The sequence below is a fragment of the Neofelis nebulosa genome, chromosome 17 (assembly GCF_028018385.1).
Source record: "Neofelis nebulosa isolate mNeoNeb1 chromosome 17, mNeoNeb1.pri, whole genome shotgun sequence".
Lineage (NCBI taxonomy): Eukaryota > Metazoa > Chordata > Mammalia > Carnivora > Felidae > Neofelis > Neofelis nebulosa.
In genome coordinates, this window is record NC_080798.1 from 35097918 (window position 1) to 35110465 (window position 12548).

General features: G+C 50.0%; 1 protein-coding gene across 6 annotated transcripts in view; it reads right to left on the reverse strand.

Annotated features, from left to right (window-relative positions):
- Positions 1-12548, reverse strand: part of CNGB1 (cyclic nucleotide gated channel subunit beta 1) — a 77150-nt gene that overhangs the window by 9362 nt on the left and 55240 nt on the right. For all 6 annotated transcript variants that reach the window (XM_058707786.1, XM_058707788.1, XM_058707790.1 and 3 more), the window contains 6 exons: positions 9580-9721; positions 8687-8846; positions 6873-6970; positions 6690-6773; positions 3538-3656; positions 3156-3302 (listed from right to left, as the gene is read on the reverse strand). In XM_058707786.1, the coding sequence (XP_058563769.1) occupies positions 3156-3302; positions 3538-3656; positions 6690-6773; positions 6873-6970; positions 8687-8846; positions 9580-9721 (750 nt within the window). The remainder of the gene's footprint in view (positions 1-3155; positions 3303-3537; positions 3657-6689; positions 6774-6872; positions 6971-8686; positions 8847-9579; positions 9722-12548) is intronic.

Genomic DNA, 12548 nt, shown 5'->3' on the forward strand with positions numbered 1-12548 from the left:
CCCAGGGCCTAGAACTATGTACTCAATAAATTATTGTGTGCTGTGAATGGAGGCAGTTTATTTATGGTGTCATTTCATAGAATGAGGTAGAAAATAGGAATATATGATAAAAGGCAAGGGAGGGAAAACCAGAAAACCAGATAGATAGATTTGAAAAGGCTTTCTCCAATGAGAAAATTATAGAGAGGATTTAATGGATAAAGAGGAACCATTATTAATGTTCACTGAGCTCTCCCACATGCCAGGTACCTTGCTGGAGACATTCATACACACTATTTTATTTAATCTTCCCAACAACACAGTAGAGGGGATTACCCTTATTTTATAGAACTGCAGAAAACTGAGACCCGAGAAGTTGAGTAACTTCTCTAAAACCACACATCCAATACCTCACACGGACAGGGTTTGAGCCCTGTAACTTCCCAAGCCTGTTGTGGATTTTCTACCACATGCTGCTGCCTCCATCACTCAACTCAAAACCTGATCTGAAGGGTTTGAAAACAACAACAACAAAAAACTGCTTTTCTAAAAACTTACCTATTCTTCAACAGTACAAAACACAGATACACGAGGTGGTTCGCTGCAGCACTGTTGAGAATTGCAAAATATTGGAAATGGCCTAAACGCCCATTCATAGAAATGGTCTGCAAGCATCAGAGGCATGCAGATGGGTCTATGGCCTGATAGAGAAGGCTTCTCAGGATTTGTTGTCATGTGAAAAAAAGCAAAGTGCAAAAGAAAGTCTACAGTATGCTACCTTTTGTGTGAGACAGAAAAGAAAAGAAAATATTCACCCATCCGCCCATTTCTGCAGAAGGAAACACATTGAGGAAGCAGCAGAAACTAATGAGCCTGGGTTTGTATAGGGGCAACTAGTGGGGGGGGGGGGTAGCTGGGACAGTCTCCAGGCATCCCATTTTGTTGCATTATGACTTTGGGTGCCATGTTAATGTTTGACATATTCAAAACAACAAAAAATCAACAAGGATTGGGGGTGAGAGGAATCATAAAAAATGGGATGCAAACCTGGGTGTATTTCACATGAACAGAACATCCACACTAAAGGGAGAAAAAAGAAATGAATCCAAATAACTCTGAACACAACACTTACATCGTAGACACTCAGGCTAAAGACCAAAGGGAATGCACCAAATGTTGAATTCTGCTGAGAAGGCTTCTCCCCAGCCCCCACCCCAGTGGTATGGGAGAGCAATTCTGAAACTGCTTTCTCTATATGGTAGGACTGAACAAAGGAGTTAATGTAATGAGGGTAAAGAGAGCTAAATTTCTCAGGGTTGGAGAAGAAATTTACCAAATATGGGAAAGGAACAGATTAGAAGGATTTCCATGGTGTTGGACTGAAATCGTTAGGTACAGACACAGATACAGACAGAAAAATAGATGTTGATATATACACATATATAGATACACGTATTTTTTTAATGTTTACTGTTTTATTTTTGAGAGAGAGAGAGAGAGAGAGAACACAAGTGGGGGAGGGGCAGAGAGAGGGAAAGAGAGAATCCTAGCAGGCTCCACACTGACAGCAGCGAGCCTGATGCGGGACTTGAACTCATGAACCATGAGATCATGACCTGAGCTGAAGTCGGACACTCAACTGACTGAGCCACCCAGGTGCTCCTACACTTATTTATGCATATTTGCATGTGGGTGTATTTCCCAGCTCTGCCCACTTCAGAGCCTAGTAGCACCCCAGTAGCAATGAGCACACGGAGTGCTCAAATGTTGGTTTCTAAAAACCATTTCCACCTACAAGGAATCAAATGGCCATCTCCAGGGATGTGGCAGGGAAAGTACAAGATGACCCCAGAGCATCTTATTGTGGCTGTTAGCAAGAAAGTGCTAAAACGTGTTGGGGACGTTACAAAGAGTCACAAGAGCAAGCCTGAAGAGGGGCCTGCTGGCCAAAGGTAGTGCAATTTGACACCAAAACAATGAGTGTAACGTGATATTTATGGAACAAAACAAATCCATATTGATATAGATAAATGAATAAACCAATAAATGGGAAGGAAGAGAAAGCTCTTCCTTAAAGTAGAATGCTCACTAATAAACGTAGAAGGCACAATACGTAGGAGTCAGAAAATTACCATTTGGCAACCACTGTGGCAATCACTGATTTAGCAAGAACCCTCAATGGGCACTGGAAGTAGCAAGTGAAGGCTTGATGGGGAACAGGAGGTCCAGATAGCCTCAGAGTGACTCCCCACTAATTACTTATCAATTTTGAAGAGAAAAATGTTAACTTTAGAGTCCAGAAGGCTTAATTAACCAAGTGATGGAAAGGAAAATCATCAATAATACTGGGAGAAACCAGCATCTCATGCCTCTCGATATGCTGCTCTAAGAAGAATACAACATCCCTTTTTTTTTTTTTTTTTAAGTAAGCTCGGGGCGCCTGGGTGGCTCAGTCGGTTGGGCGTCCGACTTCCGCTCAGGTCATGATCTCACAGTCCGTGAGTTCAAGCCACACATTGGGCTGTGTGCTGACAGCTCAGAGCCTGGAGCCTGTTTCAGATTCTGTGTCTCCCCCTCTCTCTGACCCTCCCTCGTTCATGCTCTGTCTCTCTCTGTCTCAAAAATAAATCAACGTAAAAAAAATTAAAAAAAAAATAAAGTAAGTTCTACAACCAACATGAGGCTTGAACAACAACAAGAGACACATCCTCTACCGACCCAGCCAGCCAGGCGCCCCCACAACATCACTTCTGAGTAATTTCTGCCCTAATGCAGAACCTGAAGGTAATCATGAGAAAATATCAGAACATCAGCTGAATCTAAATGAAGAGACATTCTACAAAATAACTGGCCTGTCCTCTTCGAAGTCACTAAAGATGGAAAAAGGCTGAGGAACGAACCCAGATCGAAGGAGACTGCAGATATGAGGCAGTGTAATGAACAGGTGGTCCTCCACTGGATTCAGGAATAGAAAAGAAGATAGGAAAGTCCATAAAAGGCACGACTGGGACAATTAATCAAATTTGAAGATGGACTAGGGATGAGATAATAGCATCGTTTCAATACTGAATTTCCTGATTTTGATAAAGGTACAACGGTTATATAAGCGAAAGTTTTAGTCTTTGCAAAATGCACCCTGAAGTGTATACAGACTTTTTTTAATAAAAATAATGTACCTGGCCTTCTTCCGGAGTAACTTCTGAGACTCGGGATAATGCACCAAAATTTCATTCAGGTCCTTCTTATCCAGAATGAAGAGGTTGGTGAACCCGTGGGCGACCACATTGGCGGTGCGACGATTCCCGCCACCAACAGCCAGCAAGCTGGGGCAGAAAAGGGAGGGAGGTGAGAGGTGGCAGGCTGTGGCTGTGATCCCACTAAAGTGCTCCTCTCTACTTCTTGCCTGGAGCACGGTGGCAGCCCCACACGGCGCAGAGCCAGGGCCGACCCTGCATATGTCAGCATCCACAGCCCTTGAGGACGAAGTCCCACCCGCTGGCCACCCGCCCCTCCAGCTGGGGCCCACGTCTCCTCATTTCACCCCAGCGTCCCTCTGACCTTATTTCTCCAAACACAGATCCAGCCTTCAGCGTCACCAGCACGGCCTTCCCATCAGGGCCACCCAAGACCTGCACCTGTCCTGCCTGGATGATGTACATCTCTCGGCCTATCTCCCCCTGAAACAGAGAAAGGGTGAGCCCCTCTGTCTTTTCCCAAAATGACCATAAAGGCAGCAGGGCTGGGCCCAGAGGCTGGTGGCACAGCACAGAGGAACGTGAGCCGGCATCCAGCCCCACCACCAACTTGGTCACTTCCCCTCTGGGGCCTCAGTCTCCCCATCTGTGGATTGGGGAGAGTGGCCACCCCGAACCTGCCTGACAGGGTTATATGGGGAGTTAGTGGTGTGATGGAAAGCAAAATTCGAGGTAAGCTAGGAGGTGCGGGTGCAATGCATTCTGCAAACTCCCATTGATACACTCCAGTGGAGGGCCCAGAGGCATGGAAAGTCCAACAGTGGTTCATACAATAAGCTGATACCTGTGCCTACCACATACCACTTTAGGAGCTTGGTAAGCATTGGCTGATTGAAATAGGAATGAAAACAACATCAATCATGTTGTCTGGCCCTTGTATAATGTTCGTCTGTGCGAGGCACTGTTCTAAGTGCTTTATGTGTCTGAGCCTGCTTAATCCCCAACAGCTCTGGGATACGAACTCTTTGCCCGAGGGCACAAAACTAGGCCAGGGGAGAGCAGGGATTTGAACCCAGACGGTCTGGTTCGACTTTATGGTTGTTGTGGGTTAAACTGTGTCCCTCCCAAACTCACTTGGTGAAGTCCTAAACTCAGTTGCTCAGAATATGACCTTCTTTGGAAAGAGGGTCATTGCAGATATAATTAGTTAAATTAAGATGAGGCCGAACTGGAGTTGGGTGAGCCCCTCACCCAACATGACTGGTGTTCTTATAGAGGGGACATTTGGACAGAGACAGGCATACAGAGAAGACAACATGAAGTGACCCAGGGAGGGGAGAGCCATCTATAAGCCAAGGAGAAAGGAGCGGATCCTTTCCTCACAGCCTTGAGAAGGAACCAACCCCCACCGACACCTTAATCTTGGACTTCCAGCCTCCAGGATGGTGACACAATACATTTCTGTTGTTTAAGCCACCCAATCTCTGGTCCTTTGTTACAGAAGCTGTAGCAAACTATTTCAATGGTCTTAACCCCAAATTAAAGCAAATGATGAATGAATAGCTTGCTTTGGACTGCCATCAGAAACCCCGTCTGTTATGCACCTTCTGATCCTCATGCCCTCAACAGACCCCTACTTCCTGTGGGTCACACCTGAAAGGACAGAGATCAAGGGCAGGTAAACTGATTACACTTCTGATTCATCTGACAAACGTTTCCTGGACATCTCACACGTGCATGAGCTTCTTAACAAACGGGAAGTTTCATTTCCCTGTTTCTGTGTTCAATTTGACACGGACTGAAGGGTCTAAAGAGCTCACCCTCACCTCACTAACCAGCCCTGGTTGGCGGGGCGGTGAGGGCGGGGTGCTCCAGGGGTGTCTCAGAGAGATCATCGCGGAGCAAAACTGGACAGCAGAGGGTGCCATTCGCACTTGCTCATCAAGGGCTCACTTCCACCTGCCGACTCCAACCACCTGGCTGACGCTTCCTCATTTGCAGTAGATTCTACATTACCCTCAAGGATAATAACAGCAGCAATGGTACCTCTTCTGTGCCAGCACGGTGCCAAACTCTGTAGGCACAACTTACTCAATTTTCACAACCATCCCATGAGGCGGTAGCCTCAATATCCCTACTTTACCCATGAGAAGAGAGAGAGTCAGAGAGGGGAAGCCAGTGCCCCAAGGCTGCACAGCTAGGAAGCAGCTCCAGCATCAGACAAATCACTCTATTGTTCCCAAACCCCTTGGCCTCTAGGGCTGCCTCTCTAAATTCTCAACCATCTGTAACACTGTTTCCCCATTTCCCTGGGCTCTCTGCTTCCAGAAACTTCACTGCTGCACAGCATACAACTTGGAGATGGGGGCCTTCTTGGGCTGGTTTCCTGAGTCTTACAGGGGTTGCTTGGGCTTTTTTTTTTCACCCCTGTCTTGACAGCTTGGGAACAAGAGGACTCAGACCTGAGTTCCTGTCCTTCCACCTTAACCACTCACTCACCAGGTGACCTTGGTCTCACCTTGAAGAATGGAAGCAGAAGCCCTAGACATGTGGAGCCCTGGGTTCAAATCCAAACGTTTTCCAGGATCAGAGGGGTGGTTTAAGGAGTGAGGGGAGCCTGGTATGGGGCAGTGGGGAGGGGTGGGGCCTGTGGCATCAGGAGGGAGGGCAATGTTCCCCTTCAGGGGACTCTTGCTATTTAGGAAAGGAGGGCTCAGTGCTAACAGATTTTTTTCTGTTTTCAGCCAGAAATCTGACTTTCTATGCAAAGCTTCAAATTAAAAAAAAAAGTTTTAATATTTATTTATTTTTGAGAGAGAGAGAGAGAGAGACAGAGACAGAGACAGAGTGCTAGTAGGGGAGGGGCAGAGAGAGAGAGGGAGACACAGAATCCGAAGCAGGCTCCAGGCTCTGAGCTGTCAACACAGAGCCTGATGCAGGGCCTGAACCCATGAACTGTGAGATCATGACCTGAGCTGAAGTTGGATGCTCATAAAACTGAGCCACCCAGGCACCCCAAAACCTTCAAGTTTTTAAAGGTTGGGAACTATTTCAACATTTTTTTAAGATTAGGAAAAAAAACCCCACAAAACAACGAATGGGCTGGCTGCTATGCAAAGGCCATCAGTTTGCAACCTCTGACCTATCCCAGCCCTTCTGCTGCCCCATTTTTCTGAAAGGAAGACCAAGACCCTGGGAGCAGTTTCATCTACACAGTCAAGGACCTACTTCTCATTAGGTTTTCCTTTTCTGGAAAGTGGGGTTCCTCGTCCTGATTCCCCTGGTCCTGTGTCAAAAGGAGCAAAGCCTGAGGCACACCTGAGTTCAATGCCAAACAACCCAGGAGCCCTGGGGTCATTTCACTGGTGCTACAGTCCCTGTCCCTCCCCAGCAATTCTGCTCTCCCTGGGCTTGCAAACCCCCTGGGCCTTCAGAGGCACCCCCTTCAGCACAGCTCCTAGCAGGGAGATGCGCTGTAAATCCCAGACTGCCTTGCAGCTGCCTCGGGCCACTCACCTTCTTGCACACATAGTCATTGGGCAGGTAGACGACAGAACGAAGCCTCTTCAGCATGTCAAAGATCAACTGTCGGTCACAGCCCTGTCCCCAGGAGGAGGGGGAAAGAATGCCCGTTTAGAGGAGGGTGGGGGCTTGGGGCTTCCCAGAACCCTGGGGATGAGGGCGCTAGGTGGGCCATACCTGGAAGAGAGCCACTTTACTGACAATGTCATAGTTCACATCGATGGCGAGGTCTAACCGCATCTTGTCCGGAAGCTGCACCATCAGTTCTGACTCATCTGCAAAGGAGACCCTGGCAATGGTCAGAGACACATCCAGGCCTCTACCCCCCACTCCCCCCACATGGGACCCCAGCCACGCCATTCCTCTGTTATCTAGAACCACTCTATACTAGGAGAGTACCCTCTCTGGGCTTTTTGGATGCTATTCCCTCTGCAAGAAACACCCCCGTAGTTAACTTCCACTCATCCTTCAGAACCCAGTACTCCTCCAAGAAGCCTTCTCTTGAGATTCCCCCACCCGCTATTATGTTAGCAGTCTCTGTGCTGTAGCGCTGATCACACTCTTTATTGCAATGGTTTGTTAATACTAGTCTGTCCTCTTCATGCTCTAAGAATGTTAGCAAGAACTAAGGTATTTCAAACACTGTTTTACAGAGCTTTACAGAGATAGTTTTATTAAACCTCCCAGCAACACAAGAGGTGCCCACTACTATAACCCCCACCTTACAGAAAGGGAGGTTCAGGAAGGCAGTGACTTGCTCGCAGCCCAGGGGGATGGAATCAGATCCCACACAGGCCGTGGGGCTCCAAGGCCAGTCCCAGGAGAGTAGGGGCCCTGTCTATTTTTCCCCGTGATGGGTCTGCAGTGCTCAGACCTGGCACTGAATGAATGGGGAGCCTGGCACAGAATGAATGTCGGTACTGGGGACAAGAAAGGCACAACCTGACCCCAATCCCGATTCCCTTCTACTCCACCACAATTATTTATGGGCTCAAGAGCTGATCTGTATGACCCTGGGCAGGTCAGAGCCCTCTCTCATCCTTAATGTGCGCCCTTGTGAAAGGGGGCAATGATTCAGATGTCACAAGTCCATCACTGGCACAGACGAGGCAATGCACGTGAATGTGCCTTGTGTAGAGTGAGCACAGTAGCAACGGACGCTAATGAAGATTCTACACTCACAGATTTGACAACACCTTCAGCTCAGGAGAGCTTGGAGTTGACGTGTAGCTTCTTCAAGGCCAGAGGGAAGCCCATGGAAGCAGTGAGGGGGCTCCTTAATTAGCTGAGAGAGTTGAGGGGGCTCTAAGGCACACAGTCAGTGGCCCACAGGCTCGTCAGAGGGCTCCAAAATGATGTCTACGCTCTGAAAACGAAATTACTAGCTCCCAAAGATAAAAAGGAAACTGGAAAAAACATAACTGTAAATAAATCAACATATAAATAGCATATTCAAATTTTATGAAGGGTTCCGTTTAGAATTCACAAAAACTTCACTACATTTGAAAACAACGTACGGGTTAAGGTTCTCCCACTTTGCGAGAATTCCTGGGCACACCCCAGTTCTTCTGACAAGAAGGCAGAAACAGTGGTGAATGAAATGCATGGTTGTAGCCAAATAATTTCAGAAGGAAAGCATAACATCAAAAAGTTGACAAACAATATATGTGTATGTGTGTATATGGAAAGAGAAAGCGAGAGGGGGTCTTCCTTCTCTCCTGATTTCAACTGTACTTCCATCTCTGATGGGGATGTATTTCAAGGCAGGTGAAGTGAGGGGGCAGGGCATCCAGAAGACACGGCTCTCAAGTCTTCAGGGGTCTCTCGACGGCCCAGCCTGGGGCACCTCACAGACCTCCCTAGGCCCCTCTCACTTAAGTAAGTGTTCAGGACCTCAGGGATACAGGGTCAAAGGTTGGGACCAAAAAGGCAGGGCCCCGGGAGGAGGTGGCCAGGGGGTAGCTGCCTGGCAGCCGGGGCACTGGTCTTACCCAGCATGCCTTGGGACTGCCAGGTGTATTCGTACCAGGTCTTGACACGGTTCTGTACGGACCTGGGGATCTTGTAGAAGTTCATGTACTTCACTGTGCTGTCCATGCAGCTGCGGTAGTAGGTCTGCCCTGCAGTGGCGGCCCCCACCACGTCTCTCATCTAGGGCCGGGGAGGAAAAGTCAAGGATCAGAGTGGGGCTCTGGGGACATGTGTCATGAGCATGTTTACTCTACACTGACCAGGGGTGCTCGAGGAAGGGGGATCAGGAGACAGGGAGTTCCATGTCTACACACAGAGACAGGGGACTGTCTGACAAGGGAAACTCCATCTCCAAGGTGGACATGGGACGTGAGGGCCCCTGGGGCCCCACCAGGAGGAGATGCCTCGCTGGGCTGGGCTGATTCTGGTACGACATGGCCCCTTGGTGCCAGAGGCCACTTTGAACTTACTGGAGAAAATAACTCAGTGTACTGCCCTGCAGGGCAGGGCCCCTAGAGGCAATTTTGAGGCCGGCTGATTGCGGCCCCATGTGCTGATCAGAACATGAGATGCACCCCCAGCATATTAGATACTCTCCAGGTTTCTCTCCAAGGGAACAGCCCAAATCCCCAGGCTTTGCAGAAAGCCATTCGGCCCAGCTCTCCAAAGACAGCCCAAAGGGACTGACATTTCAAATGGAAGCAACGGCAGAGAAGAATCGGACCCAGACCTCTGCACCATCCTCTTCGCCCGGCAGGCCCCAGGGCTCCAGCCTCCTGACTCGAGGTCCTGTGCTCTTTCCCGGGCTTAGTTCAAAAGCAATGGCCACAGACGGTGACATCTGTGGCAGCGGTGGGAAGGAGACGGGCCCCGCAGGCAGGTGCGTGGCAAGCCAGACCAGGGACCCAGGTACCTGTCCGATCATCACAGAGAAAGCAAAGACACCGGTGAAATAGTTCAGCCCCTGGAAGATAATTTCGAAGAGTGTCTTGGGGTCGGGCAGCCCGCCAATGGTGATGAGGGTCTTCACAGCCCAGTAGTAACAGCGAATGTAGCTGGAGAGAGAAGAAGAAGGGGACCGCGGTCAGCAAAGGCCCCACCGTGCTGAGCCTGGGTGTCCTGCTCTGACAGATGTGCATTGTGCAAAAAAGAAAACGCTTTATACCTTCTAAGTGCAAGGAAAACAGCTGCACATGCATAGAGCGCTCTGTACTTTCTGGAGTGTGTTCACAGATGCTGTCTTGCTGGGTTGTGGCTCTGCCCCAACCCTGAAGGGGCATGTTATCACCCCCATTTACAGATGTGGAAACTGAGGCTCTGGGAGACTGCTCAAAACACCTGGCAGGAGGATAGACCAGGGTCTTCTGACTCCTGATGCCTGGGCTCCCTCAATATTCTTTCAATTTCCACCAACTTCCCTTGGCCATCCCATCATGTTGGTTCATGGAAAGCAAGAGCAACATCAGACTTGGAAGATACCTTGAGGGCTATCTTTTCTGACCCTCTCCCTTGCCCATCCATTTTCCAGACAGGGAAACTGAGGCCCCAGAAGGGAAAGGAAACACTCACGGTCACCAGCTGGCAAGGTCTGGAGCTGGAATCAGAACTCAGGTTGCCATATGTTTCTCTGAGCTGTCACCCCACTGTTTGTAATCACTCTACACAGGCACATGACCCAGGGAAGGGAGGTATGGGTGATGGGGTCCCACTCGGTGGTAAAAGGAATAGAAGATGCCCCAAGCTGATCTCATTATCACAAAGAAATAAGAGTCCCTCATATACCTGTTCACGCCTTCAGGCTGTGCCTTCCCAGGGGTCAGCAACGGGTGAGGTCAACAGAGCTTAAAGACAGGACAATCCCAGCTGGCTTTCCTGTCTTCCTACCAGGGCACCCAGGAGGCATCCAGAGCCTGCCCTGGCTCCCGTGTCCTGACACACGCACACTTTCAAGGTCCCTGCACAGCTCCACAATCAAGAACATGATCCGGCTAGCAGATAATCCAGCCTGAGGATGGCCTCAAACGGGTCCTCCCCTGAGCTCCATTCACCAGCTAATTATGCAGAGTCATAGTTAGAACACGGGCCCTGGAGCTGGACTGCCCCAGCTCGAACCCAGCTCTGCCACTTCCTAGCTGCGTGATGCGGACGAACTACTCAGTCTCAGCAAGCCTCAGCTTCTTTCTCCTAAAATGGGCATGATGGCAGTGAAACATCCTTCACAGGGTGATTGTGAGGACGAAATGAGGTGCTAGAACGGACGGGCTGTCAGTACACGTCAGCGACCACAGCCTTCACTGTTACTGGTGCCTGCCACATGCCTGCAGTGGGGAACAGGCTCGCCTGTGTCCTCAAGAAGCTCACCCCCTGGTGGGGACAGGCAAGAAATCGTGCGATGAGCACAGGGAGGGGGAAGCAGAGGTTGTTGGGAAGTTGAGGGGGGTGCTCTGCCTCTGACTACTAGCTACAAGGCCTGGGGCAGGGCTCTGGGCAGCCCTGCTCCTCACCCCTCCCCCCCCCCCCCCCCTCCCGGTACACAGAGATCCCGGGACAACACAGGCCTCCCCTGTTAAGTCCCCCATCATACTGGTCCCAGCCACCAGAGGGCGCAGCCATAAGCACAGACACAGCTGACCTCTGGCTGGGAGCTTGGGGGGGGGGGGGGGGCGGGGGGCTGCCAGGCCACCCGACAGAAAGGCGACATGAGCAACGTCCCCAGAGCTTTCCCCACACTCTTTCTGATTGGAGGAATCTTCTGTTGGCCTGGCATTTCTGAGGCCTCCCTGAAGTCCTTGTGTCCTGTGGGGACCCCTACATGCTCCAGGCCAGGCAGAAGCAGAGCAGGATAAAGGACCCAGCTCTGTGGGAACTTGGGTCCTCAAGCCCCTGGCTCACAGCAGACACTCAACAAATGGTCACTATTTTGAAAGTGATTATTACCCATGATATTGGACTTCTGGAGGAATCCTTTACCATTTGTGGTTTTGTGGCACATATTGGGGGTTGGTTCCCTGTAGGATTTCGTTTGGAGAAGAGTAGTGTGGCCAAGACAGTGTGCCCCTTCCAAGGTCCCTGCAGAAGGGAGTCCCAGACAGCTGTCCCCTGCCCTCCCCCTCCCTGCTTGCCATTCCATCCTGGGCCTGCCCATGATGGGCCTGCCAGGCCTGCTCCTGGGACTTGGGTTTAAGCTTGTTGGGGCACAAACCCCCTTGATGGATAGATATGGAAAGCTAGCAATCTTCTCCTTAGGGAAGCCAGCAAGTTCTCAAAACTGGGCTCCAATTTCCAGGGTTGGGAGTGGGACCCCCTTATATCTCTGGATCCCAGGTTGGGAACCCCTTTCCTGGTATGCCGGCTTCCCCATAAGAATGAGTGTAGCCAGGAGGTGGTCACTGACTCCCATCCAGGCACGAGCTGGACGTGTTACACACATTAGTTTATTATTCCTCACAAGAAATCTGAATACAAGACTATCCTCATGTTGTAGAGGAGAAACTGAGTCTCTGAAAAAGGAAGGGCCTCAGCCAAGGTCACTGAGCTAATTTCAATGAACAGCTTCTATTCTTCCTACCCTGGCCTCCTGTCCCTAAAGCCTGTGCCCTGGATCTCCAGGCTCACTCCCCTGGTCTGGACCTCGTGTGCTTCTGGTTTCCTTCCCACACTGCCCTCCCTTTTCTCGATCACAGAAACCCTTTGTCTGGGCCTTTTGTTGCTCCCCCTAACTGGCTCCTCTGCTCCTGTCCTCTATGTCTGTCCCCACCTCCGCCAAAACCAGCAGAGTCCCCTTTCTGAGATCCCCCAGGGTCTTGTCATCCCCCTGCTTAAAAGGTTTTGAGGCAAGAGGTGAGAGGTCAACTGGGCTAGCTTTCCATATCCATCCAACCT